Raw genomic sequence first — 27,984 nt, 5'->3', positions numbered from 1 at the left:
AAAAAAAAAAAAAAAGCATGTGGGTTTCAGTTGGATTGTGTAGGGTCTTGAGAGCCATACTATGAAGTTAGAATTTGATACTAAGACTAATGATATGCTGCTGAAAGCTTTGAGGCAAGGGCATGATGGGATGGGAAGATTTTTATTTGGTAACCGTGGAGGAGTCAAGATCAGGGAAATCAATAAGCAGGATGATGCAACACATGCTGGGAGCTTGAACTTGAGTGAATAGTAGCAGGACTGTAGAAGAGGGTCATGGTGATTGCATGCAAAGGTTACTGAAGAGGGGCGATTCAAGGATGAGTTTTCTGCTTCAGACAGTAGCATTGCACCATTCATTTGGCCTGGGAACATAGAGGAAGGAGAAATTTTTCAGGGACAATGAATAAACAGAGTTCAGAATGGTGAGCTCCACATAGGGTATCAAGGTAAAGGTCTTAGGGTGGAAACTAGGCATATAGGCCTAGAACTGGGAAGAGGGATCATAGTTTCTGGGACGCTCATGTGAAACTATGATTGCTTTGCCTAACAATGAATATTGAGAAATTGAATATATTCAAGAAACAAAACTGTTCTATCTTTTATCCTAGAAACTCATATAATTCTTGATAGGAAACACTGCTTTCAGTCTTAGGAAGCCTAGAGATTGCAAATAACTGTATAGGGCCATGTTTTAACACCTTGAAGGGTGTTGGCAGTAGATGTCTTTTTTTTGGGGGGGGGCAGTAGAGGTCTTAAGTGTTGAAAATCCAAGCAAACCTTAGAAGAAATCTTGTTGGTAGATACTGTGGCAGTTGCCAGTATGGAAATCTACCTAGAAGAATTTTAATCTCTACCAGGGCATTCTAATCTATGCACCAGGAATTATTTCCTTGTTTTTTTTCCAACACCTTAAGGCTGTATCCCTAGCACGACCATAGCACATCCTAAAGTACATGTCTAAGAAAACTCAAGGCTGCCAAAAGAATTTACTGTCTGTTCTGTGTGACTCTGTGGGAGAACAGAGGCCTGACTTTAAAGAACACCAATTAACATCATGTATCACTATAATATGATGTCTTTGGGGATCAAAAGATGGATTGAGAGGGGAGGGAAGGGAAAGGGAATAAAAAAGGGAATTAAAATGTGTTATGTACATGAACCAACTCCCCACAAGGAATGTGATCATTATGTACTAGAAACATGTACTGATAAAAATAAAGAAGAACGCCAACTAAAAAACCCAGATGAGTTTCACATGGATCAACCCCTTTTTCCTGCTGTTTGTAACTTCACTTCCCTGATTCTCCTGAGGCCCCATTCATCCCTGCCCTATTTGTTTATTTTCCCTCTAAAATGCCCAATCACTTCTGTACAAATTGAAAATGAATTCAGTTTATGCTACACTCTTTCCCATTGCAATAGCAGATTACTGATTAAAATCTGCCCTATACACTTGAGTGTCCAACCGTATTTATCTTTGACAGTAGTTAGAGACTGATTATATGAGACTATACAGAATATTCTGAGAATTTGTGAGCAGTTCTCCCTGCCTCCTAGATGAATAGTGGACTCAAGATTATCCTTTAAAATTCAAAGGATAGAATACCAGTCTTCTGTATGACTATTTGCCTATGAGAAGATAAATATGGCCTCAAAAATCTACTGTGCACTTTGTCAACCTCAGTATAGAGAAATCTTCTAACACTTCTGTTGCCCTTAATAACTCACTATTTGGTCTATCTTCCATGAATTCATCTAAGCCTTTATTTGGAGGAAGGGAAAATCTATTTATATTTTCAGTCTAATCCACCACTTGGTGTAATGAGTTCCATATGTTTCCTCCACTTTCTACCTGCTGTGAGAAGTAGAGCTTCCTTTATTTGTCCTAAACTCACCTCTGTAGGCCGAATATCGGTAACACACACACTCACACACACACACACACACACACACACACACACACACACTTAGTAGGGAAAATGACCCCAGTATTAATTATTATCTTTGTTTACAAGCATATTAAAAATTCAAATGAAAAGGAGCTGGAATAATAATGAAATTGAAAGTGAACACAGTGGCAGCTAATTACCCCAAGGAGAAGCATGTGAATCTTTGACAAAACGGAAGCCCTTGATGCAGGAACCTGTGGAAATAAATGGGAGCCTCAGTGCCTAGCCAAGCGCCGCTTGCCTGCAGTGAGGTTGAAGCACCCTCTAAAAGTTCAGTGTGGCCCAGGAACATAACCTGTCAGCTTCCTTGCCTGACACGATCTTAATTAGTCTCTGTTCTACTGCTGAGAAAGCCCGCTGAGGCAGTTAGCGCCAGAGAATTAATCAGATCGTTTGTGGAGTCGACAAAGCAGGACAGCACAGGACACTGGCGACTCATTGATTGGAAAGGATTCAGGAAGTCAGGGAGTGGAATAGTCTCTATTGTGTGACCTCCCCCATCCCCTGAGTGCAAGTGCTCCACAGAGCCCTGAGTGCGGGGGGGAGTGAGATGTGCTCCTCCTTCACTTCTTAGCCCCTCTCCTCTCCAGTACCAGTTCTGTCTTCCTAGCTTCCATCCATTTTTCCGCTAAGGCAGTGTGTGTAGCAGGTCTAATGTCAAACAGTGAGTCCATGTGTGAGAGGGGAAGAACGCTGTAGCTTTTGTTGAAAAATTGCACTTTTGCTACAGGATTAGTTGGGAAAATAGAATTTTGTCAGTATTCTCCGCCCTCCCTTTGTTTACTGTGTATTTTCAACAGCCCTGTAATTGCTTTCCATTTAGTAGAAGGAACATTGTTCCTTTTGAGGGATTTTTCTTTTAATTGTATTCCTTGCCCTGAGATCTGATGTTGGAAAGCATTGATGGGAATGTCATGCTGTCTTGGTCCTAGATACCAACTTGGCCTTAGCCATCAAGGCAAAGTCATTGTTAGGTGAAGCAGTTCTGCAATGGGCTCAGAAACATTTATATCTTCTTCCATGAAGCCTTCCCTAACTAGTCCATCTTGCTGCTCATGAACTCTTTCCGCTTTGGGCTCCCACAGCACATGAACTCTGTGCCACACAATCTAGTTCTTCTCTTTGCTGTTTTGTACTAATCTTCGCTTCGTGTACTTTAACATTAACTAATCTCTCTAGCCATGATGTTAGCTCTTCAGACTCAAAGGCTACCTTTTATTGAGCATAGCTATTAATACTGGTGTAGGCACAGTAAAAGACACTCAGCGAATGCTAGATTGGTTGCTGGCAGCCCCTTCAAAAGTGCTCGCGACCCTTTTCCTGACCTGCTGCTTCCTTGGCACTGTGGACATTTAGGGCTGGATAATTCTTGTTGGTAGGGAGAATACTATTCTGTGCATTGTTGAATGTGTGGCAGCATTCTTGGCCTCTACTCAGCACTAATAGATCCCTAGACATTGCCAAATGTCCCCTGAAGGGGATAAAATTATTATCCCTCTCCAATGAGCAGTACTGTCTTATGATTGTGATAAAATAAGAGCTAAATTTCACTGAGTACATCACTATGTCCAGGTTGGTGTTAAAATCTTTACCTGCATTCTCTTGTCTTACTTTCATAACAATGCAGCCCTGGCTTAAATTGTTGTATAAAGAGCTCCAAGGGATAAGCCTCAAAGTCATAGTTGCAGTTTTATATCACAGTCTTTTCCTTCCCCAAGAAACATTTAAGAAAATCCTTTCAAATGTTTTAAAAGGACCTCTCAGGACCAAACCCAGATTTAGAGTATATTTCTGCTAACCCTTAATGTTGTAAGAACTACTCATTCATTGAAAAGTAGATCTTCAGCTTACTGAGGGTTAATTCCACAAGAAACTCCATGAAAAGCAATGGAAGGTCAGAGAAAAAGCAGCCCTGCCAGCTGTCACCTCTTTTTCAGAGATGTGACTCCCATGCCAAACAGCTAGTGCATGGGAGGGGTTTAGAGAGCTATTTTTTTTTTTTTGCTCATATGATAATATTTTAGCTCAGGAAGCAGAATTTCTAGCCAGCCTACTGAGGTAACATTTCTACTCTAATTCCTGACCAGCTGACTTGCAAACAATGCAATTGGTCACAAGAGAGACGGGGTAAAAGAAGGTGGATATGCCAGCTCAGATTTGTCCTTCTGAGGGGGAGGGACTACTCAAAACACATCTCCTGACAGGAGCACCATCTCTGCATATGAAGGACAACCCGGGAGAGAAACTTTGACATTTTAGCTTAATGTGTCTTTGAAGACAAATGTAGCTCCGGCTGGGAAATCAACTCAACCTCGAATTCAGTGCCACCAAGGAGTTAATGATATATTAAAATTAGTCATGTCATTTGACGGAGAAATATTCTACTTATGGAAAATACCTTTATAGGAAAACTGCCTTTCTGAGTCTGAGCTGGAAATATTACAGTAAACAGGATCTAATCACAGTGAAGACTTTTTTCAGCTTTGCATGACAGCTGTAAAATATGACAGTATTTATTAATAGTCGCTGCAGTCTAATCTGCAGTATTGGAGAGCTACAGAAAATATGTTAAGCTACTGAAAGAGCAATTTCCACAGTAACTAATATTCAGCTTTTGAAAGGGTAGTCTAATGTCATGTGGGTTTTTTCCAGTACTGATGGTCCAACCCTAGAAAAGTGCTGCTAAGCTAATAACCTTTGTAAAGAGGAAGTGTTTAAATGATAATTTATTTCAAGAGCTGACAACAAATTGGTTGGCACTTTCTTTTTATGCCCCAAAGCAGTCAAGGATGTGCAAATCGAAGTATTAAAAATATGACAGCTCCAGTATTTTCATTTTCAATGAAACTCTCATTACAGACACATGTACAGTCTTTTATTCACAATCCAGTCCAAATAGTCATTCACTATTATTATTGTGCAGGCTCTCAAGATGCTCTCATAATTGAAGACTCATCACAATAGACTAGGCAGGCTGCAGAAACTACCAAATGTCTCAGGTACTGTCAACCCTGATTATTGCTGCTCAAATGAGGGAATTTAGTATCTATCTCTCACAGGATAATGTACTCTCTGGGCCTTCCTAATTTATTCATATGTAAAAAGTAGCTTGAATTTCAATAAAAACTCTTTTGACTCCACATTTCCCAGAAGGCACAAGGACATGACTAGAGTTGGAGCTCTCTGTTACCTTTGCAAATTCTTTAATCAGTTTTTAAATATGGAGGAGGGAAAAATCATCCTGGGTAGTTTTTTTAAAAATAGATCTAATCATATTACTTGGCAGGGACTGTAAAGAATTTCATGGTGGTGACCCATCATTGCTCTTCTTGTTTTCTCCTCCAGTGAAAAGCAGCCTTTTAGCAATGAGGACTTGCAAGTTCATATCCTTCTGTGCTCTGGAAACTGTCTCTGCCCCAGAGAAGGATAGATGAGTTCCCTTCCAAGCAAAGCAGGTCCTCACCAAGGCACGCCACTGGTGTGGAGCATAAGCAATCCTGTCTTCTGCCTGCATTTAGAACTCTGCTCTTTCTCTGCTTTCACCTTTATAATCTATTTATTTTCACCTTAAACTGAATTTTTGACTTCCTATCTATCTGCATCCCCTGGTACCACAAGAAGCTGTATTAATTTGTGGACATCATGTTTAAAGAAGGAAATTGACAGCTAGATTACATGCCCCGGGGAAAAAACAGAATAGAGAGAGCCTAAGTACCAGATTCTTTAAGAAATGGCTGAAGAGAAAACAAAGGGAAGAGGTATGAAGTATTTCCAAATGTTGAGTGAGAGGCACTGTGTGAGCCTGTGAGAAACATGGGCCTATGGAACGTGGCAGATCTTGGTTAGAATATGGTTTTATTACGTTGGAGGTACGTAATCCAAGGAATTACCATGTATTGTATCATTTGTTATCTTGGTGCCTTGGTTTCCTCAGTTGTAAAGGTGCAGAGATACTGTGAGGATTAAATGTAATAATGAAAAAGGTTAGGTCCTACCCAATAATAAGTGCTTAAGAAATCACAGCTGCTCATATAAAAATAAGGCAAAAAGATGACAATTGATTTGATTATCTGTGACAATACTTGGTTTTAGGGTGTGTATATATGTGTATGTGCTTGTGAGGAGAAAGAAAGAGAACAGGAAGAAAAAAAGTAGGACAAAAACAGAGAGGAGGAAAGGGAGGAGAAAGAGAGTAATGTACAAGATCAAAAGGGAGAGAGAAGAAAGGTTTTGTGCTTTAGTTTGGAAGGTAGAACTGAATGGAAGGGGTGAGGCTACATTATGTAAGTAGTTATGAATGTCAACATGCGGGAAGGTGTGAACAACTGAAGCTTTGCCTATCTCTCAGTAGAGTTCAAATCCAGCCAGCCTGAGAATATTCATAGTGTTCTGAGGAAGGTCCCTTTTCTCCTTGTCTTGGAGAGTCTCTACCACTGAAGCCCTTCAGGACTTTCCAGAATGTTCTCACCTTCCTAGCTACTTGACAAAATTTATTCTTTTCCCAAGGTATCCGCTAGGGTGGGTGTGGGAACAGCTGGTTTAAAAATTATTTTTTCCAGCCCCTGAGAAAAATCGCTGTTTCTGCAACAGGACTCTTAACTCCTTAGAGGCAGGAACTAATTCTGCTGCTTTTCAATCTGAAAGGTGGGGTAGGATGAGGTAGTACTACAGAGAGCACAATAATTGCTTGTTGACTGGTGGGATAATTGTTACAACTGCCCAGGTTCCCGCCACAACCTTCAAAAGAAAACAGAAAGTTCTGTTAGAATGCTGTTGACTTTCAGAGAGTTACTTAGGAACTGAATAGGGAGTTTTGGGTTGAGAATGGAAGACAGCAGGAGTTCATTGAATACTGGCAAGAAAGTAGGGACTAGTTGTCTCAAAGGGCACCTAGAGCTATTATCTCATTATCTAAGCTGAGAGTCACTGCTTGGCTGGCTTTTTTCATCCCTGTCGGCTGTACACATTGAATCCAAGGGAAGTTGACAGGTGCATAAGGGGGTCTGGATGCAGTTCTCAAGCATGTGACTTTTGTGGGGGAAGTGTTAATACCATGCAGAATTAGTAATACTTGTACCCCAAAGATAGGCCTAATAATTAGAAGAAGTGGTCACCCTCCTGTCATGGTTTGAGGATTTTCTTTGGGAAAGCGCATAGGCAAAGAGCCCCCAAAACTGGACTCATAGCACCTGGGATCTCAGAATTGAAGTTGATCTCATAGAAGTAGAGAGTGGAACAGTGATTATCAGGAAATAGGGAAGAAATTTGGGGAAAGCTTGGTCAATAAGTACACTATTACAATTAGGAGAAATAAATGCTGGTGTTCTATTATACAGTAGGGTGATTAGAGATAACAATAGCATATTGTATATTTCACAATAGCTAGAAGAGAGGTTTTCACATGCTGTCACAGCAAAGAAATGATAAATTTAGAAAGCTATGGATATGCCAATTACCTTGATTTAATCATTACACAATATATGCGTGTATCAAACTTCACATTACATATTATAAATACATGCAATTATCGTATGTTAATTAAAATGATAATAAAAAGAGAGCTTCGATTTGGATTGAAATTCTATTTCCACAGAAGTCCCTTGCCTGAATAGAGATTTTTTCTTGCCTGGATACACAAGTCATTAGTAGCTCTAGTAAATTGGCATGAATAAATTGGTGAGCTGAGCTTGTCATTAGCAGAGAAAGACCATTAATCAGTGGGAACAAAATGCAGGACAGGACAATTTTTATGGAAGTATAGAGGCAGACTAAGACGGAGATGTTGAGGGCTTGCTCCTGCCATGTCACACTATGTGTGACATAGTGAGAAGTGTAGGTAAATGAAGAATGGGGGGGTGTCAATAAAGAGGACAGGGTGTATAGAGTTGGGAGATAGCACACTTAAATCAACCTCACAATATTTTCCAAAAGCTGCCCTTCTGTGTATCAAGTGCAAAATTTTAAACTATATATTAATGAACAAAGGTGGTATTTCAATAACCAAGAGAAATAATAACCTGCACACCTGAAGCAAGCTTTTTCTTTTTCCAACAGAAATTGAAGCACAAAGAATGCTTGAAAATACATTCAGTGTTTTATAGTTTCTGAGAGAAAAATTATTCAATTTGTGCTACATATTTTTCAGTTGACTTCAAATGTTTAACCCATTTCTCAGCTTCGCATCATCCCTGCTCTTCCACAGAGTCCCACAATTTGCACGTTTAGTTTATTCAAATGTAACTATAGGTGCTCCCGTGTGTCTCTCATTTCTCTTATGTAACTTAAGATATTCTAAAATGTACTTTGTGCTATAAATTTCACCATAATTTTTATTACTAACGCAATAGATAACCACTGTAGTAAATGAGAAAATACAAAATAAATGTTTTAATGAATAGTAATAGAATTGCACCAAATGGTTTGTAAATCTGACTTGCTTTCTTTTCTTCTCTTTCTTCCTCTTCTTTAACTTCCTTCTCTCTCCCTCTTCTCCTTTCTTCTCTACTTCTCTTTCTTTCTTTCTTTCTTTCTTTCTTTCTTTCTTTCTTTCTTTCTTTCTTTCTTTCTTTCTTTCTTCCTCTCTCTCTCTCTCTCTCTCTCTCTCTCTCTCTTTCTTTCTTTTTCCATCCTTTCTTCCTCCCATACCCTTCCTTCTCTTTTTTTCCCTTTTCTGACCCTCTTTGTTTCAGCTCAGCCCTGAAAAACAGACATGGGCTTATTCTAGATGAATCAGCAATGTAGGCTGAAATCAGGCCTATGCTGTATAAGGCAGAAGTACAATGTATAAATCTGTTAACTAGGTTTTATCACTCAAGAGAGAAGGCATGTAGCAGACCTAGTGAAATAACAATGGAAAGCAGTTATGTTAAATTGTAAGTGAATGACACTAATAAAAGTTTTCTGCCTGTGTTTAGAGGTTGGCAAGATCTCTGCTCCTTGAAAGCGGGTCTTCTTCTGCCCACCTCAGAAAACAGCATTACCAACTTACCCAGTCTTTTAAGTCAGAAGCTTAGTAGTCAACCTTGACTTCTTCCTCTGCTTTACTTTCCATAGTCAGTCTGTCTTCCATTTCTGTTGCTTTTGTTTCCAAAGTGTATTTCAACTCCATGTACCTTTCTTCTCTTCTAACCTAGTTTAAGCTGCCATTACTCTTACTTGGATGACCACAACAGCCTTAATTAATTGTTATTGATTTTTTATCACATTCCATTTTGAACAGAAACTTAAATGAAGTCATGTGACTCTCTTGCTCAGAATCCTCCAATGACTTCCCATAGTAGTTAGAATAAAATCCATGCTCCTTACAATGGCTCCTGTTCATATTCCATGTCTACGATCTGGCTTACATCTAAAGCTGTATTTTTTTTCAGGCCTTCTTATTCATTACTCTTTAGCCACACTGCTCTTCTGTCAGTTCTTCAAATATTGTGTGTTAGTTTCAGTGCTTGAAGTTTTACTCTTCACATGACTGCTTCCTTCCAATCTTTCAGTTCTCATCTTAAATGCCCCTTGTTAATGAGCCTGTCACTAAATAGACTCTTAAAATTAGGTCCTTTCTGCTATTATCTTTGTCTTTGTGTCGTTCATGCCACCTTTTCTAAATGTGAAATAGTTTCTTTTGTTACTTTTCTTGATCTTTGTATTTTTTTTAGTGGGAAGCATACATATCTGTTTGTCATTGTAACCTTATGATCTATTGAATAAATCATTTGGCACTGGAGTGGTCAGGGAAGGAAATGCAGAGGGAGATTACGAGAGATGTTAAGGTTTTGTTCTTGCCAAGGAGAGCACTGTAGATGTGTGACATAGTGAGGAGTGACAAGCAAATAAAGAATGGGGGAATTAGAGTTTGATGTGAGTTTGGGAAAAATGGAATGATGGGTATAATTTTCATAGTCAAGAGAAAGGAGAGAATTTGTGGTAGTAGTAGTAGAAGTGAAATTGCCAAAGCAAGCATGGTTCTGGCACATTTAGGCAACAGTAGAAAATGGAAGCTGCCTGTAGTGTAAGGATCTCTTGAGGTAGCATAGGGAGACCAAATTTGTTAGTTGGTTGAAGAATAATCATATTGAATCTTGAAGAATAGACTGCTTTTTTTTCCAATGTGGGTGATGAAAACATATTAACATTTTTGGAACAGGTTTATTATATAATAGTGTTTGCAGAGGGGTTTCCAAGAGGTAAATTAGTGCAAATGTTTATGAAAAGTACTTCTCAAAAGCAGAGATTAGTCCTACCAGCCAGATGGGTACACAGGAAAGAAATACAAATTTACATAAATCAAGAAGGCATCTTTTGACTTGGAGACCATAGTACTGCCTAAATCATTTAGTGAGACAAGTTGTGAAAAGATGCATGGCTAGGAAATAGGCGTAGAGAGGAGAAATCATTAATTTTGTCTTTTGAATAAATGTGATGTACAGTATTAGTAGAAATGATACTTCATTTTTAAAGTTTTAAGTGAGAAGCTGCTGATTTTCAAACTTCAGTTCTGAAAACCGGATTGTTATGCACTAGATTGCATTATATGCAGTATCTGGAAATAGGCTAATTCATTCTCAGTGTTTGTACAAAATGAAATGCATTAAAATTTAGCAAGTTAGGAATTAGAACATCCAGACTATTTTGGTATCCTAGTCGAAAAAGTCTGTGCTTGAACACTCAGAGCCTCTTCCTGACTCTGCCCTTTGCTCCTGCTCTTTTCCACTTCTCCAACCCCAGCCCCCCACCCTTTGCAATCTGCAACTTACCTATCCCGTTGGGCTAGCTTTGCTAGCTAGCTTTCTCTGAAAACTCTATTTTCCTGGAGTGCTATCTCTTCATAATTCTTAAAGCAATCGGAATCTATAGTGTAGATTTAATTTGATACTTTCTATGCTGTTTAAGAATAGCTTCATGAAAATATCCTTTTCAATCCACTTCTTTTGGAAACATATTATATGTATATGCATCTGTCATAGGATTAGCTTATAGAATCAATTGACTAACTGATAATATGTAAGTCAGTGTTAGCAGCAAGATACAAAGTGTTCTGTGTAGGGCATAACATCTAAAAAAATCACAGAATCAGATAATATTACATTAAGAAGGGACACACTGTAGGTGAGGAGACAAAGAGCAAGAGAGATCCAGTAAGATGGTCAAGGTCAGACAGCTAGATAATGGCAGAGCTTGGACTACAATGCTGATCTCCTGGCCCAGGTTCATGAAAACTGATAATATTTTGGAGGTAGTTACCATAAGCAAATACCAGTTTAAATGTTTCTTAATGCGATCTGAAGATACAGCAAAATGACAGTAAAATGTAAAGTACTGTGGGTTGCCAAAAGCAAAATGGGGCTTTTAAATTAAGTTACTCAGAAGGACCTCCTCTCCAGGTATCCCTCAGGAAGGCAGACATTTAATTAATTCCTTCTTTCCCTGATTCTGAAACCCCGGAACCAGAAAGAGTCATTCTTAGTCTATAGGTACAGTTAAAGGCAAAGGACTGATAAAGGGATGTCAGTCCTATCCCTTGATTTTTACTGAGGACTCACTCAAAAATAACTGGGCTTTGGAGTCTAGTTGGATGAATTATGATATAAGTACTTTAGCTAATTAGTATATTCTTTTTGTATACTGTTTTAGATCAGACAATTTCTGAGACTATTTCAATAGACTCTGTCCTCAATATATTATCTTGCTGTTAGAAAAATCTTCCATGCCCAAAGGCCAGTTGAGTCAGTCTCCACTCATGATTTCTGCCAAGGAGTTATAGAGGCCCCATAAGCTGAGGACAAAATGCAATCTGGTGGAACAAGTCCTTTAGGCAGGAGGCATTGTCACCAGTCCCACATCTGTGGTTTAACTGCTGCTTTTTGGGCTTCAGTTATCTCATCCACAAAAGGGGAATGATATGACCTCTGACAGAATTAATTTTCTGAAATCTTTTAGTTTAGGCATCTCTGTACTTCAGACAAAGCTTTTTTACTCTGTGCATTTTAGGCCATATAAAGATTTTCTTTGGAAATGTGTGTGTTCTTTTTCACAACAATGTCTCAACCAGGAGTGTATCCTAAACAGCTTTTCAGTGAGGATGTATATAGCTTGTAAAATTAGATTATAAAGTTATCATTGCTTTGACTTTTTGTCTTAATCTTTGATTTATAGCTAATATTAGATACAATTTAAGAAGAATATTAGATTTTATTTGTTGGAAGAAAAGGGCACATGAGTTGAGGAAGATGGAATAATGCTATTACATGAATATCTAAAGATGAAAGCAGATGCATCTTCTTACCTCGTTCTGTGTCGTAAAGGTACACAAACTTCTCCCATTTGTAGTGACCCAGGAGACTCAGAATAGCGCCCTTCAAGGCTGGACGCATCTGAATGACAAACTGCACATCTGCGTCAGTGGGGAAGCTGGGTGTGACAAAGGACGTGTGTAGAGCTCCACAGAAGGAGGTCAGGGTGTTCATTGACATCTGGTCATAGAATCCAAAGATTGCATACACCCCTCTTGAGAACTGGGAGCAGACTGTAATGAGAAAAAGAGAAAGTAATTTCAATAGGCTCATTGTCCATTGTTGCAGCTTGCAGGGTTAGAAATCCAATGTACGGTTAGGCTCTGAATTACATGCCTCAAAAGAAAACCAAGACCTTGGAAAAATCTCTAGAAGCCCTTTAAAGCCTAGTTGTTCAGCAGGAGATAAATAAGAAAGGGAAGACTATATGTGAAATAGTTGCATTTTTGTCTATGTGTACCTTCAGCAAGAAACTAAGAAAATGTGGGAAGGAAAGAGATGAAGATTATTTTACCCTTTCAGTAACCTTCCCAGCTCACCTCTGGAGCACTAGGGGCTCATGTCCTCCCACTGGAGTGGCGCAGGAGCCTCCTAATGTAGCCATGTCCCCAACAAAGTACAGCTGTCTTTTCACTTCCCTCAGTTCCTTTTCTCCTACATGACAATAATGACTAAAAATTTAGTCGGACTAACTACTAATGTGTTCACCGTGAAATATGCCCATTGCATTACTCTTCCTAGGTTACATAATGCTTGTTACAATTATGCTATGACGCTTTGCATAGGCTACCATTTTAGAGGATTTAAGATTTTGGGCAGGCTGTAAGAATGACTGGCCTTTCGGTGCTATTCAGGCATGCATTTTGTCACACAAGGTAGTGGCTCCCTGTTCTGCCCACGTGTAATTGGCAACATTCTATCTTGATCCTTTTTGGGTTTATCTTATAGACTCATGGCCTACATGTTGAGCTTTCTTTTCCTTCATTTCAAAGTGGGACATGCCACTATCTCTGCATTCATCTGGCCCCGATGAGCTTAAAAACTGTGAACCAATTTTAATATTAGCTTTAGTAGAACATAATTAGCAAAACAAATGAGCTACAACACCATTTGGTGCATTCCCAAACCAAGTGGAAATGATCTTTAAATTATCTGCAACACTGCTCCTTTCCATTCATGCGAAGCAGACATAACAATCTTAATGGGGTGTGATTTGAGGGGTCTTGCATGGTCTCCTTTACCTGCTAAGGAACCCTAAATGCCACTTTTAGGTTTACTTCTTCAGCTGTAGAGTGCTAAGTAAAAGTTTATGGCCTGGGAGGGGTATTAAATAGAATCTTTTTTAGCCCTTATACAGGTAAAATGAATTAATGTGTCCAGTTAGATGCCAGAGTTGGTTGGAAAGCAGAAGTACAAATTTTGATGGGAATGAGTGTTGGAAAAGAGAATTGCAGGCTTTGGTTTCCTCTTTGAAAGGAGAAACAATAAAAGAACTGGACATTAAAAATAAGGTGGGCATGGAAAGTAGGATGAAGGCAAGTGGAAAACCAGTTTTGATTCATTTCTTAACCCTGTTGTAAAAAATGGAGACTTCCCCTGTCTATAGTATTTTGCTTTTTATGTATTTATTTAACTATATGTTGACTAGGGTTCTCTTTTATCCACCAGGCTCATTAGTCATTGCCTTGAGTATAGCATTTCAAAGATTATCAGACACTTGACCATCTCCAATTGGGAGACAATGACCTTCAACTTGATCTCAAAATGCATGCAAATAATAGGTCCTTATGTTAGAAAGATAAAGCCAACTAGAGAATGAATCAAAAAGGTGCACTCAGAAACAGAAATGTTGCCTTGCTTATCACCAAGGGAGATATTAAAAGAAAGAAAAATGCTATTCTTAACCCCATCAATGTAAAATTTCACAACACTAGGCCAAATCTTGACCAATGCATATAATGTTCTGTATAAAATTGATAGTAATAATCAAGACCTGGCATGTAAAGGTACAAGATCCCAGTAATGAATGTAACTGTACTGTCTACCTAGAATGTACCAATAAATGAAATAAAAAAACCAGAAATTGATAATAATAATGGTAACAACTATAATAATGACAACACTTGATAATAACAACAGCCATTGGCACCGATAATAAATAATAGTAGCAAATCATATTGATAACAGTACTTAGCCAAGCACTGTGTTAAGTATTGTGCAACTATTGTCACATTTAATATTCTCACAAACCTTATGAGGTGTTGCAACTTCAGATAAATAGCAATTTATTTTTTACTATGAGTGCCCTCAAATTCATAGGCATACTAAAATTATTTGTTGTTTCTCTAAAAATAGTATTCAATGGAGCACCTGGGTTTTATTTGGTAACCCTACAAAAAATCTTGCTCTTATAGTTATATGCTTAGATGTTACCCCAAAGTCTCATGTGATCAAAGGTGGGGCTTTGAGGAGGTAATTGGATCATAGTGGCATGATATTCCTCAGTGGATGAGTCCACTGATGAGTCCATAGCTAAATGTGATATTGGGCAGCAAAGCCTGGAGGAAGGAGGTGGGTCACTAGGGCATAGCCCAGAAGGGTCTATCTCCCTCCCTTCTACCTCTCTGTGTTTCCTGATTGCCATGCCATGAGCTGTTTCTCCTCTGCAGTGTCCCTCTACCATGCTGCTCTGCCTTGGAACCAGCAAGACCACTAAAAAATGTGAGCCCAAATAAACCTTTCCTCTTTTAACTTATGGATTTTGGGTATTGTGTCTCAATGATGAGAAATGAACTAAGACACTAATGCTCGTGGGGCTGGAATGCTGAAACAGGAAATTATGACCCCCAAATAATTCAGAGCATAGTTGGTAATTCTCAAGTCCATACCAACTAGCAAAAAAGAGACAAAGATCCATAAACTCTATACAGAAATCGACTTGTGGGGAAATACAATGTATTTTCAACAAGGATAACCCTAACCTTATAAGATAATGTGTCATAACAGAGGGTAAAATAAAGTAACACCATGGAAAACCTATATCTATGATCCTCTTCAAGTTTCTTAAAGCCTCTAACATACTGGAGGGAAGTAGGTAATAAAAGTAAATATGTTATGGTAGTGAGATTTTGCTTAATAGAAAAAGTCTCATATTACTCTTCTAACTATTGTTTTGAACCTCAGGAATTGGAACCATTAGTAGATCATACATAGATCTTTCATATTTTATTTATTGCTTTTATCTATTTATGTAGGCTATGAAAAATACCCATAAACTTATCACTCATCCAAGAACTTTTAGGTAACAGTAATTTTTTTCATCTGTGTGTTCTTCCACTGTTTCATGTCCTTGTCCTGATCCTCCCAATGCCTATCTTAAATTTTATATTTACATTTTCTGGGACTTTAGAAAAGTACATGCACCTAACCACACATTGATATTTTTCTCCTTAAAAGCTTTACAACAAGGGAACTATATTGTATGTGTGAATTTTAGACTTCAGTAAAACTTTCTGAATTGTCTCCAGGAAGGTGCGCCCAGTGACATTTTAAGGCACGTGTAGAAGATGAGACAAATATAATAAAGGAAGACCTCATAAAATGCGTAGGGAGCTGGTATGAGGAAATCCACCTGGGTTGGGGGAAGAATTTCAAATGAAATGCAGAGCATTGGTTGTGACTCAGGCAGGGGTCTTATGAGTATTATAGATCAATAGAAATCATCAGGGAATAGTATGTTACTACAGTCCAAAAGCAGATATACAGAGTGGACATCAACAAGAAGAATGTTAAGAGAGAATATGTGAATAGTCTACTTCCTTTTTATAAAATGGAAGTATAGTTGTCCAGCAAATACTGACTCTTGTGGAATTATCCTTGCCAACAAATACAGGCAATGTGAATAGAAGACTCAGTGAAGAGTAGCTCAATGGAAAAGATAGCTGTTATAGGAGGACAGGGTTAACAGCCTCTGAAAGACACTGGGACACAAGGGACCTGAGTATGGTCACAGCAGATTCTTGGACCCATTTCTGGTTGCATGGAGTAGGGCCAAATGGAACACTGAGTTGACACACGGTATGGTCTCTATGTCTTTAGACCCTTAGAATGTGCTAGAGGAACTTAATATTTTTATTCATTGTTTTTTCAGTCATAAGAACTAGTAGAGGAATTCTTTTCCCAAATGAAGTTTTATGTGAAAAAGTCCAATATGTAAAAGAGATAAGTGGAGCTCTTCTAGTCTTATGCCTCCCTGTCATGAAGGAACTGTGACACAAGAAAAGAAATTGTTTCCTACAAGGTCACACAATAAATTATGAACCAGTCTCTTAGAAATGCTTTATCAGCATCTCCTCACCATCCCTGATCCAGAGCTAGCTAGAGCAGCATGAGTCAGAATGTGTCTGTCATGAAAGTGACTTACCCGCAGGGCCCAACCCTCAGCCAAAGGAGCATGGATAAAGCTACCAGGGCTATCCCATGACTTCTCTTCCTGCTGCATCCCCAGTTCCACTCAGTCCCCAAACTGACCTTCACAGCTCGTGGCAGACAAGTGCTCTTTGGGGTTCATGCTTTGTAGAGGCATATGTTTCTTTTTTTCTGAGTCCTTACCTAAACACAACTAATTATTTTTTCCTGAGGAATCTGTCCTTTCAAAAATTCTCATGGAAGAAATATTTGTCTTGCCGATCTTAATGAAGTCATGAAGTTCAGAGTGAAGGGCAAGGGCTTTTGAGGCAGGCAGGCTTTGGTTCCAACCGTTAGTTGTGTGATTTTATGTATGTTTCTTTCTTAACTGTTCAGCCTCAGGGTAGGAATGTTATTTTACAGGCAGATTCTGGAGTTAGACTGTATAGATTGCAATTATCTGTATATCTCTTGTTAGGCAAGTTACTTCCTATCTCTGTGCCTCTATAATATTGGGACATTACTCATGACGTTTTCAGCATTGCTATGAAAGTTAAAATGAGTTCATTCATGGTAAACACCTGTAACAGTGCTGGCAACGTTAATGCTATTTATTCGTGCAACAAATATTTATTTAACATCTGCCTTATACTAGGCAGTGACACAGGCATTGGAAGATACAGGAATAGAAAAAATTCTGTTCCCTTGGAACTTATATATTAGTGAGGGGAAAGTTGAATACAGTGAGATAAATAAGTAAAATATAAAGAATGTTGCTTTCATGTGGCCAGTTCTTTTCTTTTTTTTTCTTAGCATCTTTTGCCCTCTGTTATCTCCATCAAGTTATCCTCATCACAGTAACTACTGCCTTAAATCTTACAATAAATCCTAGGTTGCCCAGATTTTCTTTGCTTCTGGATCCTTTATCCATTTTTTCAGGGCTCTTGCCTTGTCTCAATCCTGGGTAATAATTGGTTAAGAAAGAAACCGCTCTAACTTGTCTCCAGAATGTGCTGTTGGCCTCTGTCTTTCCCCCTCCCTATACTACGCCTTTGTGCTAGTAAAAATCTTGTTCCCACCTGGGCTCTCTATATCTCCTCAGTGTAAAATAACTTGGTTGTTTTGTTTCCAAGGAATGCTTGTCACCATCTCTTCACATTAGCAAAGTACCAAAATTCTCTTGTTGAAGATGTCATTTCTGACTACATCCTGGATTCCTGGGGACTTTAGTGTAGCTCTCCAACTGAATTCCCTTCAATGGTGAGTGACAAGCAAGCTGTCATGCTTTTATTTATAGTCTTCAAGTCTGTAGGGTTGGGACAGGTATTGTTAACATACAGTGTGGCAGCTAATTATGCCACCCATATTCCAAGAGGCCTCATATCAAAAATGTCAAACAACTTGATTATCTCGACAATCAGAATAACAATTTTCCATATAATTTACAGAATACCTTTCACACCTTTTTGAGTGAAGGGAAATAAAGTAGACTGAAGTCTCTTGCTGACTTAATGATCATATTTGAAGCAAGCAGGAAGTAGAAAATTTATAGTTATGAAGTTGATAGTGATATATCAAAAGAAGGTTCTCTATATACCAGAGTATAGTGGATCAAACAAGCTGATCCCTGAGAGCGGCCTTAAGAAATAAGCTGTGACTTTGGTCCACGGTTGATTTCCAGTTTAGTGAAATTAATGTGTGTGTGTGTGTGTGTGTGTGTGTGTGTGTGTGTGTGTGTGTGTGTGTGTGTGTGAGTGTGTGTGTGTGTTTGTGTGTAGGTTAAGGTAAGGTCAATGACTATTCTTTCTTAGGAAGGATTACCCTTTTCTGTAGTCATTTCTACTTTCTACTGTTGCAATGTAGAGTCTTTTTTCTTCTGGAATGATGATAAAATTGATAATAAATCATAACAATGTCTCCAACAGAGATTACACCGATAACTATATTACCAATGGTGTAGACAAAATCATGTTTCCCCAAAAGACATCCATGTTTTAAAGCTCCAAATCTGCGAATTATGTTATGTTAGAGGGAAGTTAAGTCTGCAGATAGGAAATAGTTTGCCAATTGGCAGACACTAAAATAGTGAGATCATCCTGTATTAGCAATGTGGCCTAATGTAATCACAAGGCTCTTTACATGTGGTAGAGACAATATCAAAGTTACAAGACATGAGAAACACTTCACTGGCTGTTGAATAACTTTGAAGTTGGAAGGGGGCCATGGGCCAAGAAATGTGAGAACCTCTAGAAGTAGAAAAGCCAAGCAAACAGGTTCTCCCTTACAGACTCTCCCTAGGAATACAGTCTTGCTGACATCTTAATTCTAGCATGATCAGAACCCATACCAGACTTCTCATTTATGAAACTAGAAGATAAAAACATGTGCTGTTTTAAGCCATTAAACTTATAGTAAATTTTTGCAGCAATAAATAGAAAACTGATGTATTGTTATATTAGCTTAACTAATAAACAAATTATTGGTATATTCATCTGGATCAATTTACACTCCACTCACCTTTTTGCTTTAAAATAGTACTGCTCTGAGAAGTCCGAAAGACAGAAATTAATGATCTAGAATAACCTCCTATTCAATATAGGAGCAACTTCTCCTGAGGTCAGATTGCCTCTCCTTGAATCCTCCCAGTATCAAGAGATCTCATTACTTACCTTGTGGGGTAGCTCTGACGACTGGGGAGCTCTTCTTTAAACTGAGTTCAACTTTCCCCATTGGGTATCTTATGATATATCTAATTCAAATTATACATGTCCTCAACTTAGTTTTACAGGAAGCTCAATAATGCATTGTGTATACTCACGAGATACATAGTTGCTATTAGCTATTCAAATTTGTGTCTGTAGTCTCTTTTTTTTCAGTCAGGCTAAACATCTGCTTGACAACTCCATTTCCCTCAAAGTTCGTTTACCTCCATAAGATATTATTCTAACTTCTCTAGCATCCCTGCTAATGATGGGATGAGGATGGCCTTGCAGTCCTCAACTTCTGCAGCCTAGTGTTCACTTCTATCACTCTGCTGAAACTGTCCTCTCGAGTTTGATGATGACCTCCTCAACTGCCAAATCCAACTCTGTTCACAGACGTCATTGGACTTGACTGCTGAGCAGTATATGATATCGTTAGCCAAATCCTGGAAACTCCGTTTTATTTCCAGAGCACTATATTCTGAGGACTTCACCTTCTTTGCTACTCTGTATCAGTTTTTTTTCTGTCTTATTTTTCAATGAAGGCATTTTTAAAGACTTTGTCCCTGGCCCTTTCCTTACACTAAACGTTTTTATTTTTTTTTTCTTTGTGTCTTTTTCTAAACTAGTGCATATTATTTAGACAGCTAGGTCCTGCTACACGCTAGACAAAAGCGTCCTACTTCACTCTTTCTATGTAGATGAATTCCAGCTAGACACCTGTAGCTTCAACCACACTCTTGACCGGGTGGATCACATTTCTAACTGCTTATGGAATGAACAGAATCACTTAGAGACCCTCAGGACACCACCGACTCAGCCTGTTATTTCTCTACTTCCTTCCTCCACTCCTGGGTCTGTCCTTTGTCCCTGTTCTTCTAATGTACACTCTTCTTGCTACCCAAGCTAGAGTTTCGAGGATCATTTTTACTTTCCTTCTCTCTCTCCCTCATTCCCTGTGACTATTAATCCTGATATGAAAACTTGAATAAATTAAGAAATGCTTAGCAGATTAATGCAATACACATTTTTGGGTGTGTCTGTTTGGGTCATGGAGATGTGGGCTTGGGTACAATACACGGTCCTTAGCCCCTTTCCTCTCTGGCGTACATCCTCTGCTCTGCTTCCCAGCTGCCGTGAACTCAGCAGCTTTGCTCCACTATGCTTTTCCACCGTGATGCTCTTGCCTTGGAGTCAGCTAACCATGGACCGAATCCTCTTAAAAAGTGGGCCAAATGCAACTTCTCCTCCTTTAAGTTGTGGTTGTCAGGTATTGTGTCTCAGTGTTGGGAAAGCTACTTAACATATTTTATTTATACATTATTATCATTATCATTTTATAGGTGCATGATTGGAGAATGTTATGATTGCATCCATACATCATTACATTCATCATGGGGAGTTGGTGTATGTGCATGATATATATACATGGTATATGTACATGATTTTCTCAATTTCTTTTTTAACCCCCTTTCACTCCATCCCCCTCCATGCACAGCTTAGATCACTTTTCATATATGTGCCAAAGATGCATCTTGCTATTTCCTACTGTCTATTCTTTATTTTGCACATTATTTATATATTGGGATTCTCATGTAAGTGAAACCATGCAACATTTAAGTTTGTTTGTCTGATTTATTCCATTTGATATTATGGTCTCAAAGTGCATCCATTTTTCCATGAAGGACTCAAGTTTATCCTTCTTTATGGCAGGGTAATACTCTATTGTGTATATATACCTCACTTAATGAATCTATTCATTTGTTTTGGACATTTAGGCTGTTTCCAAGATTTAGCTATTATGGGACCAGGGGTTTAGTTCAGTGGTGAGCTGCCTTTCTCACAAGTGCAGAGTAATGAGTTCAATCCCTGGTACAAAACAATAATATAATAATAAATAAAATAAAATTTAAAAATTTAGCTGTTTTAAAAATTTTAAAACGATTTTAAAAATCGTGCTGCTATAAACATGTATAAGAATCTATCACTATAATATGGTGTCTTCCATTCTTCTAAGAAGATATCTAGTGGGGAAATTGCTGGGTCAAGTGGAATTTCTACTTTTAGTTTTTTGAGCAATCTCCATACTAATTTTGATTGTGGTTGCACCAGTTTACACTTCTACCAGCAATCAAGTGTTCATTTCTCCCCCAAAGTCCCTCCAGTGTTTGTTACTTTTTCTGGAGTGAGATGGAATGTCACTGTTGTTTTAATTTCCATTTCTTGAATGGTTAGTGATGTTGAGCATTTTTTTCATGTATTTACTGGCCATTCATATTTCTTTATCTGAGAAGTATCTATTTATTTCAGATGCCCACCTTTCACAATAGCATCTAATAAAATAAAATACATAGGAGTCAACCTAACCAAGGAAGTAGATCTCTACAATGAAAACTGTAGTACTCTGAAAGAGGAGATTGAAGAGGACATCAGAAAATACAAAGGTATTCTCTGTTCCAGAGTAGACAGAACAAATACAGTCAAAATGATCATAATTCCAAAACTGTTACATAGATTTAACACAATCCCAATCAAAATACCAGTGGCATTGTTCACAGAACTAGAAAAAGCAATCCTAAAATTTATATGGAAGCAGAAAATACCTGGAAAAGCAAAAGCAATTCTGGAAAACAAGGGAAAGGCAGAAGGTATCACAATCCCAGACTTCAAGTTATACTACAAAGCTACAGTGAAAAAGACAGCATGGTATTGGCAAAACAAACAAACAAACAAACATAAAAAATTAAAAATAGCAAAACAAAACAGAAAAACAAAAAACAGACTTGTGGATCAGGGAACAGGATAGAGGGAGCAGAAATGACCCCAGGCATACCCAACTGCCTTATTTTTGATATAAGGGGCTTATACTTTCATGGGAGTAAAGATACCTCTTTAACAAATAGTGGTGGCAAAATTGGCTATTTACGTGCTACAGATTGAGTATAGATCCATATCTGTCAACATACACTAAACTAAAATCAAAATGGATCAAAGACCTAAATATTAAAACAAAAACACTCAGTCAACTGGAAGACAAAATAGGTAAAATACTTGAAGATGTAGGCATAGGCAAAGACTTTCTGAACAGGACTCCCATTGTACAAGAAAAAATAATAAGAATCAACCAATGGGATCACATCAAATTAAAAAGCTTCTGCACACCAAAGGAAACCACCAACAGAGTGAAGAGGCAACCCACAAAAATTTTGCCAGCAGGGCTGGGGATTTAACTCAGTGGTTCGGTGGCCTGCCTTGCAAGCGTAAGGATCCAAGTTCAATTCCCGGTACAAAAAAAAGAAAAAAAATTGCCAGCTACTCATTAGACAATGGACTAATATCTAGTATATATAACAGACCCCCTAAATTTATATCATTCTTTTTTTTTTATTGAGTTTATTGGTACATTTAGGGATACAGTACAGTTACATTCATTGTTGGGATCATGTACCTTTACATGGCAAGTCTTGATTCTCATTTTTTTCCCCTTACCTCTGCCCTCCCTTCACCCCCTCCTCCCCTCCCCATCTGCAAACTCTTTATTTTCATCTTTTCATTCTCTCACATTTTTTTCCTTTCCCTTTTTGTTCTTCCCCTACGTATATCATTCTTTTTAAATGCTTGATCCACTCTGGCTCTAAAACATGTGCATTATCTATCTCCTGTTTATCTTCAATTCAAGTTCTCATTCCTTCTATCTTATGATATGCGAATAGTCTCTCAACTGGTCAACTGCTTCTAAAATTTTCCTGGTCTATTGGTACTTCTATCAGATTACTCTTCCTCTTTTTTGTTTGAATTGGTCAATCAAAGTATAGCCATCTCAACGCCTGTCTCTGCAAGGAACTATCCTTTGTACAAGTTGTTAAAGGACTAATAAATGAAACTTTACAAACGATTCAGCTCAGGTTTTCTCAGCCACAGCACAACTGGCATTTTGCACTGGATAATTTTTGTGAGAATTGTCCGGTGTACTGTAGGATGATTGCCAGCATCTCTCGACTTTACCCACTAGATTTCAGGAGCACTATTCTCACTTCCAGTTGTGACAGCTACAGATGCCTCGAAAATTTCATCAACTATCAAAATTCCTCAAAACTTCATTGACTGTCCTTAGAGGACATCCTTTCTCCCTTACAATGAGAACCACAGGTTTAATTTAAGATCTGAGAATGAGTCATTTTAATGGTGGAAACTTTGGAAGGGTTGATACTTTGGATTCTTCAAAGCCCACCAAATAACAGGTACTGTATTTTCCTGGGCCTGCTGTGTGATTGGCCATTTGTGTTTAACTTGGGGAGGTAGACGAAGGGGAATTAAACAGAGGGTGGATGCCGTAGGGTAGGTGTGAAGTAGTAGTTTATATCTTCACTGGGTTCATACAGTTCACCTCCACTTACACTGAATTCCCTTTGATTTGGGGTACTAGTAACCACAGTGGGTACTTCTAGGTTCCAGAGTCAGAACAAGGTATCAGTTTCATTCTGCAGCTGATGATTCCATGGTTTCATTACCATCTTGGGGTTAATTTCCTTGAACATTTCGTTCTGCACCAAGAGTACACTGCCTCCTGACAGTCTAATTAGTTATTTTTGCAATTACATATCACGTATCTAAACACTGACAAAGAAAACACTTATTATCAAAATTTGATTCTACTTGAATATAACTGCTTACAAATGCAGGCATTTTATTCAAATACATATATTTTGGAAATTTTATTTTGCATTTTTAAGTGTAAACTACCCTTCCATGACAGTGTCAGAAATGGTGGGAGAGGGGCAAGATGGTGGGAATGGTGGGAAGGGGTCAGGATAAGAGGGTGCATTTGAAACCCTTTTATATCAAGATGAAATGGTTAAGCATTAGAGCTCATTAGTCAGAGGTGGGTTTTATTTTCATGTATTTATTTGTTTTTCTTTCATTGAATTTATTGATAATTTTTAGGTATACAGTACAGTTACATTCATCATTGGGATCTTGTACCTTTACGTGACAGGTCTTGGTTCTCATTTTCTCCCCTTGTCCCCGCCCTCCCTTCACCCTCTCCTCCCTCCCCTATATACAAATACTTTGTTTCCATTTTTTCATTTTCTCATATTTTCTCTTTTCCCTTCTTTCCTTTCCCCCACCCTTCCTACTCCCCCTACACCTTTAGCCCTTTTCTTCCCATTTCACTTTGTCAATTATACCATTAGGATCTTATGTACCATTATAGTTTTTCACACCAGAGAAACTATTTGGTATTTACACGTGTGTCCTCTATATTTCACTTCAGAGTATGGCCTCAACGTGCATCCATTTAGCTATAAATGAGTCTAGTTTCTCATTTTTTATGGCTGAGTAGTACTCCATTTTATAGGAAAACCACATCTTTATCCAGTCTCCAACTGATGGGCAACTGGGTTGTTTCGAAGTTTTAGCTATTGAAAGCTGCCAAATGTGTTTTAAATTGTGTGCTTATTCATTCCTTAGATAAATGTTGAGGTCTTATTGTGCAATGTTGTCGGCCAGTGACTTTTTTGGGCTTCTGGTTTGTCATTTCTAAGCCAGCATACTAACAACTACCATGCCTGCCTCACAGGAATGTGTAGAGGAATAATGCAAGTAATAGCTGAGCGTTCTCTAAGAAAAATGAAAAGAAAAAAAAACTGTTATCTGGGGGCAGTAAGTAGTATTGGTACTTGGCCTTCAGTAATCACCATCCCATCCTCACAATAAAAAATTCAAAAGGACTGTCTTTCCTTTCAGTCTCAGTCACCCATATATCTTCTTCAGTCATCTAACAGTCAGGGGCCTGTCCTGATATGCAACTCATTTTTCATGAGATTTAGCAGGAACCTTCATTGAAAATCTAACTGATCCAGTAATCCAGTCACAATGAAACAATTTCTAAAGACGGGCAAGAAGGTGATGCTCTTATAATGCCACTCAATCAGGCCTAAGGTTTGTCATGGACACATAAGAGCTTAAAGTTTGCTATCTTGCCATATAGTAATCTGGAAATCATTTTCTATCATTCTGTGGTCCATGCTATGGGGAAGGGGGAGCCAGGCCCCCAAATAAAAATTATTTGAAAAGCTAATTAATAGTTGTCTCATAATATTTTCTATAGGTTTGAAATATTTCATAATTAAAAATGTATAAAGATAATAAAATGTTCAGGTCTATCATCAGTAAGGAATATATATTTTCCCTTTCCATTTTGTTTGAAGTCTTTCTCTAAATAAAGAGTTTTACTCTTTTAAAAAGTTCTTTTGGTTTTGGCCAGCCTTTTGGATTCAATTGCTTTAAAGACTTTTGCTAACTTATTATAATTGACCATGTAATAGGAAGAAAAGGGATAAAGGTCTAGGGAAAGTGGGAAGGGTAGGGGAAAGGAAATAAGGAAAAATAAAAAATATGAGAAAATGAAAAAATGAAAATAATGTTTTGTAAATAGGGAAGGGAGGAGGGCGTGAAGGGAGGGCAGGGACAAGGGGAAAAATGAGAACCAAGACCTGTCATGTAAAGGTACAAGATCCCAACGATGAATGTAACTGTACTGTATACCTAGAATGTACCAATAAACTCAATGAGAGAAAAAATTAATTTTATTGGTACATTTAAGGTATACAATAAAATGACATTCATCATTGGAGTTTTGCACCTTTACATAATCCATATTAGTTCTTATTTTTCCCCATTCCCCTGCCCTCATTTCAACCCCTCCCTTCAATGACTTTGTTTCCATTTTTTCTTTTTCTCATATTAATTCCATTCCCTTCTTTCCTTTCGCCTACCACTCCTTCCCCTTCCCTTTTCCACATTTTCTTCTTATTTCACATCATCTATTATACCCTGGGTTCATTTTAAATCTTTATTTGCTTAACAAGTTTATTAGTGATTGCTCCCATTATGTAACACCTATAAATTTGATCAGTTGTTTTGGGTAACATTATCTAAGTTATTGAAAAAATTCTAAAGAGGAAAGGGTCAATGACAGGATTGCTTGGCAAAGTACATCTTCCTTTACTCCTACACTTTCCAGAATGCTAATTAGGTAATATAACGTTCCTCAGTTTGTTCCAAATGTGCTGTTAATACATTTGGAGTTCAGAAAATGTGAGTGAAGAACATTGACTTTGGTTTTTTAGATATGTTCACAGGCCTGAATAAAAAAAAAATAACTGGAATGATTTCTTCTCTCTCTTATCATCACTCACTATGTATCCTTTTCATTTATCATTGAGTTTTCAGAGAAGTGGGTGAGAAAAGAAGATGCTGAGAGGAGAGAATAATGAGACAGAAACGTACCCTTTAGTGAAGAATGAGGGAAACTCCTTTCTACCGGCTGACTTACACAGTGTGTCATTACCTAAGACCAAAAGCCGATTGATTCACTGATATTTGTTGGCAGGAAGTAATAGCCTACCCATTTTCCAGCCTGAATACTTGCTGTCTCATCAGCTCCTAGGATCTGTGCTTCTCACTTTTCATTCCTGCTAGAAGATTCTAAAGAAATAGTAAGCGACTTTATAAAATTCCCAACTGTAATCCCCACTGAGAGCAACTCAGTGAACAGCCATGTTCCCAAGACCCAGGATTGCTGAATGTGCAGAACTGTTTACCGTATTGCTGCATTAAAACTCTACATAATCTATCTATCTATCTAGATATCAGTGCTGGCAGAACCTCAGATTTACAAAGCAAGTGCTTCACCACTAAACTACATCTGCAGCCCAGCAAGTTTGAGTTAAAGGCATTTCTTTTAACATGCACTCAACTGATCAGATGTTTTTAAAGTAATTCCCTGATTTTGGCTTGGGAGGATGGTCTGGGTCTGTGCAAAATTTTGTGCTATGGAAGTTTAGGCAAACTTCAGTGGCCCTTAAAGGACATTTCAGGGCCCTGCTGCTTTCTATTTGAAAGCTGCTTTGATTGGGACCAGGTACCCTGCCTTGCATCTGAGAACAAAGCCCTCTAAAACTGGCTTCCACAAATTCCTCTATACCCGTTTGTCCTATAGCTGGAAGGACGTCCCTTGGAAGAGAGGCATTTCAGGTCTTGGATGTAATTTAGAAAAAAGTACTGCTTTTTTTTTTTTTAAGGCAGCTGTGATAGTCACATGCTAAAAATGTGTTTTTTTTTCTTTTTAATTGAGTTTATTGGTACATTTTAGTGATACAGTACAGTAACATTCATCACTGGGATCCTGTACCTTTACATGATACATCTTGGTTCTCATTTTTCCCCTTGTTCCTGCCCTCTCTTCACCCCCTCCTCCCTTCCCTATTTACAAATACTTTTTTTTCCATTTTCTCCTATTTTTTTTCTTTTCCCTTATTTCCTTTTCCCTATCCTTCCCATTTCCTCTACACCTTTAGCCCTTTTCTTCTTATTTTACATTGTCAATTATATCATTAGGATCTTATGTACCATTATAGTTTATCACACCAGAGAAACTATTCAGTATTTACACATGTGTGACATTTATTTCACTTAGTAGTTTATCCTCAATATGCATCCATTTTCCTATGAATGAGTCTAGTTTCTCATTCTTTCTGGCTGAGTACTATTGCATTTTATAGAAAAACCACATCTTCTTTATCCATGTGCTCCATAGCTACATGTGGCTAGTGGTCATCATATTAGATAATGCACAACGCAACATTTCCATCA

General features: G+C 38.1%; 1 protein-coding gene across 4 annotated transcripts in view; it reads right to left on the bottom strand.

Moving 5' to 3' along the window:
* The window catches only part of Gria3 (glutamate ionotropic receptor AMPA type subunit 3), a 301,868-nt gene that overhangs the window by 218,634 nt on the left and 55,250 nt on the right, over window positions 1-27,984 (bottom strand). For all 4 annotated transcript variants that reach the window (XM_010614551.1, XM_033760083.1, XM_010614550.1 and 1 more), the window contains exon 3: window positions 12,211-12,450. In XM_010614551.1, coding sequence (XP_010612853.1) covers window positions 12,211-12,450 — 240 coding nt within the window. The remainder of the gene's footprint in view (window positions 1-12,210; window positions 12,451-27,984) is intronic.

This window comes from Fukomys damarensis, unplaced genomic scaffold, assembly GCF_012274545.1.
Source record: "Fukomys damarensis isolate Sample0158 unplaced genomic scaffold, DMR_v1.0_HiC HiC_scaffold_39, whole genome shotgun sequence".
Classification (NCBI taxonomy): domain Eukaryota; kingdom Metazoa; phylum Chordata; class Mammalia; order Rodentia; family Bathyergidae; genus Fukomys; species Fukomys damarensis.
Note: the sequence above shows the minus strand (reverse complement) of the source record. Positions and strands in the feature narration are given on the sequence as shown.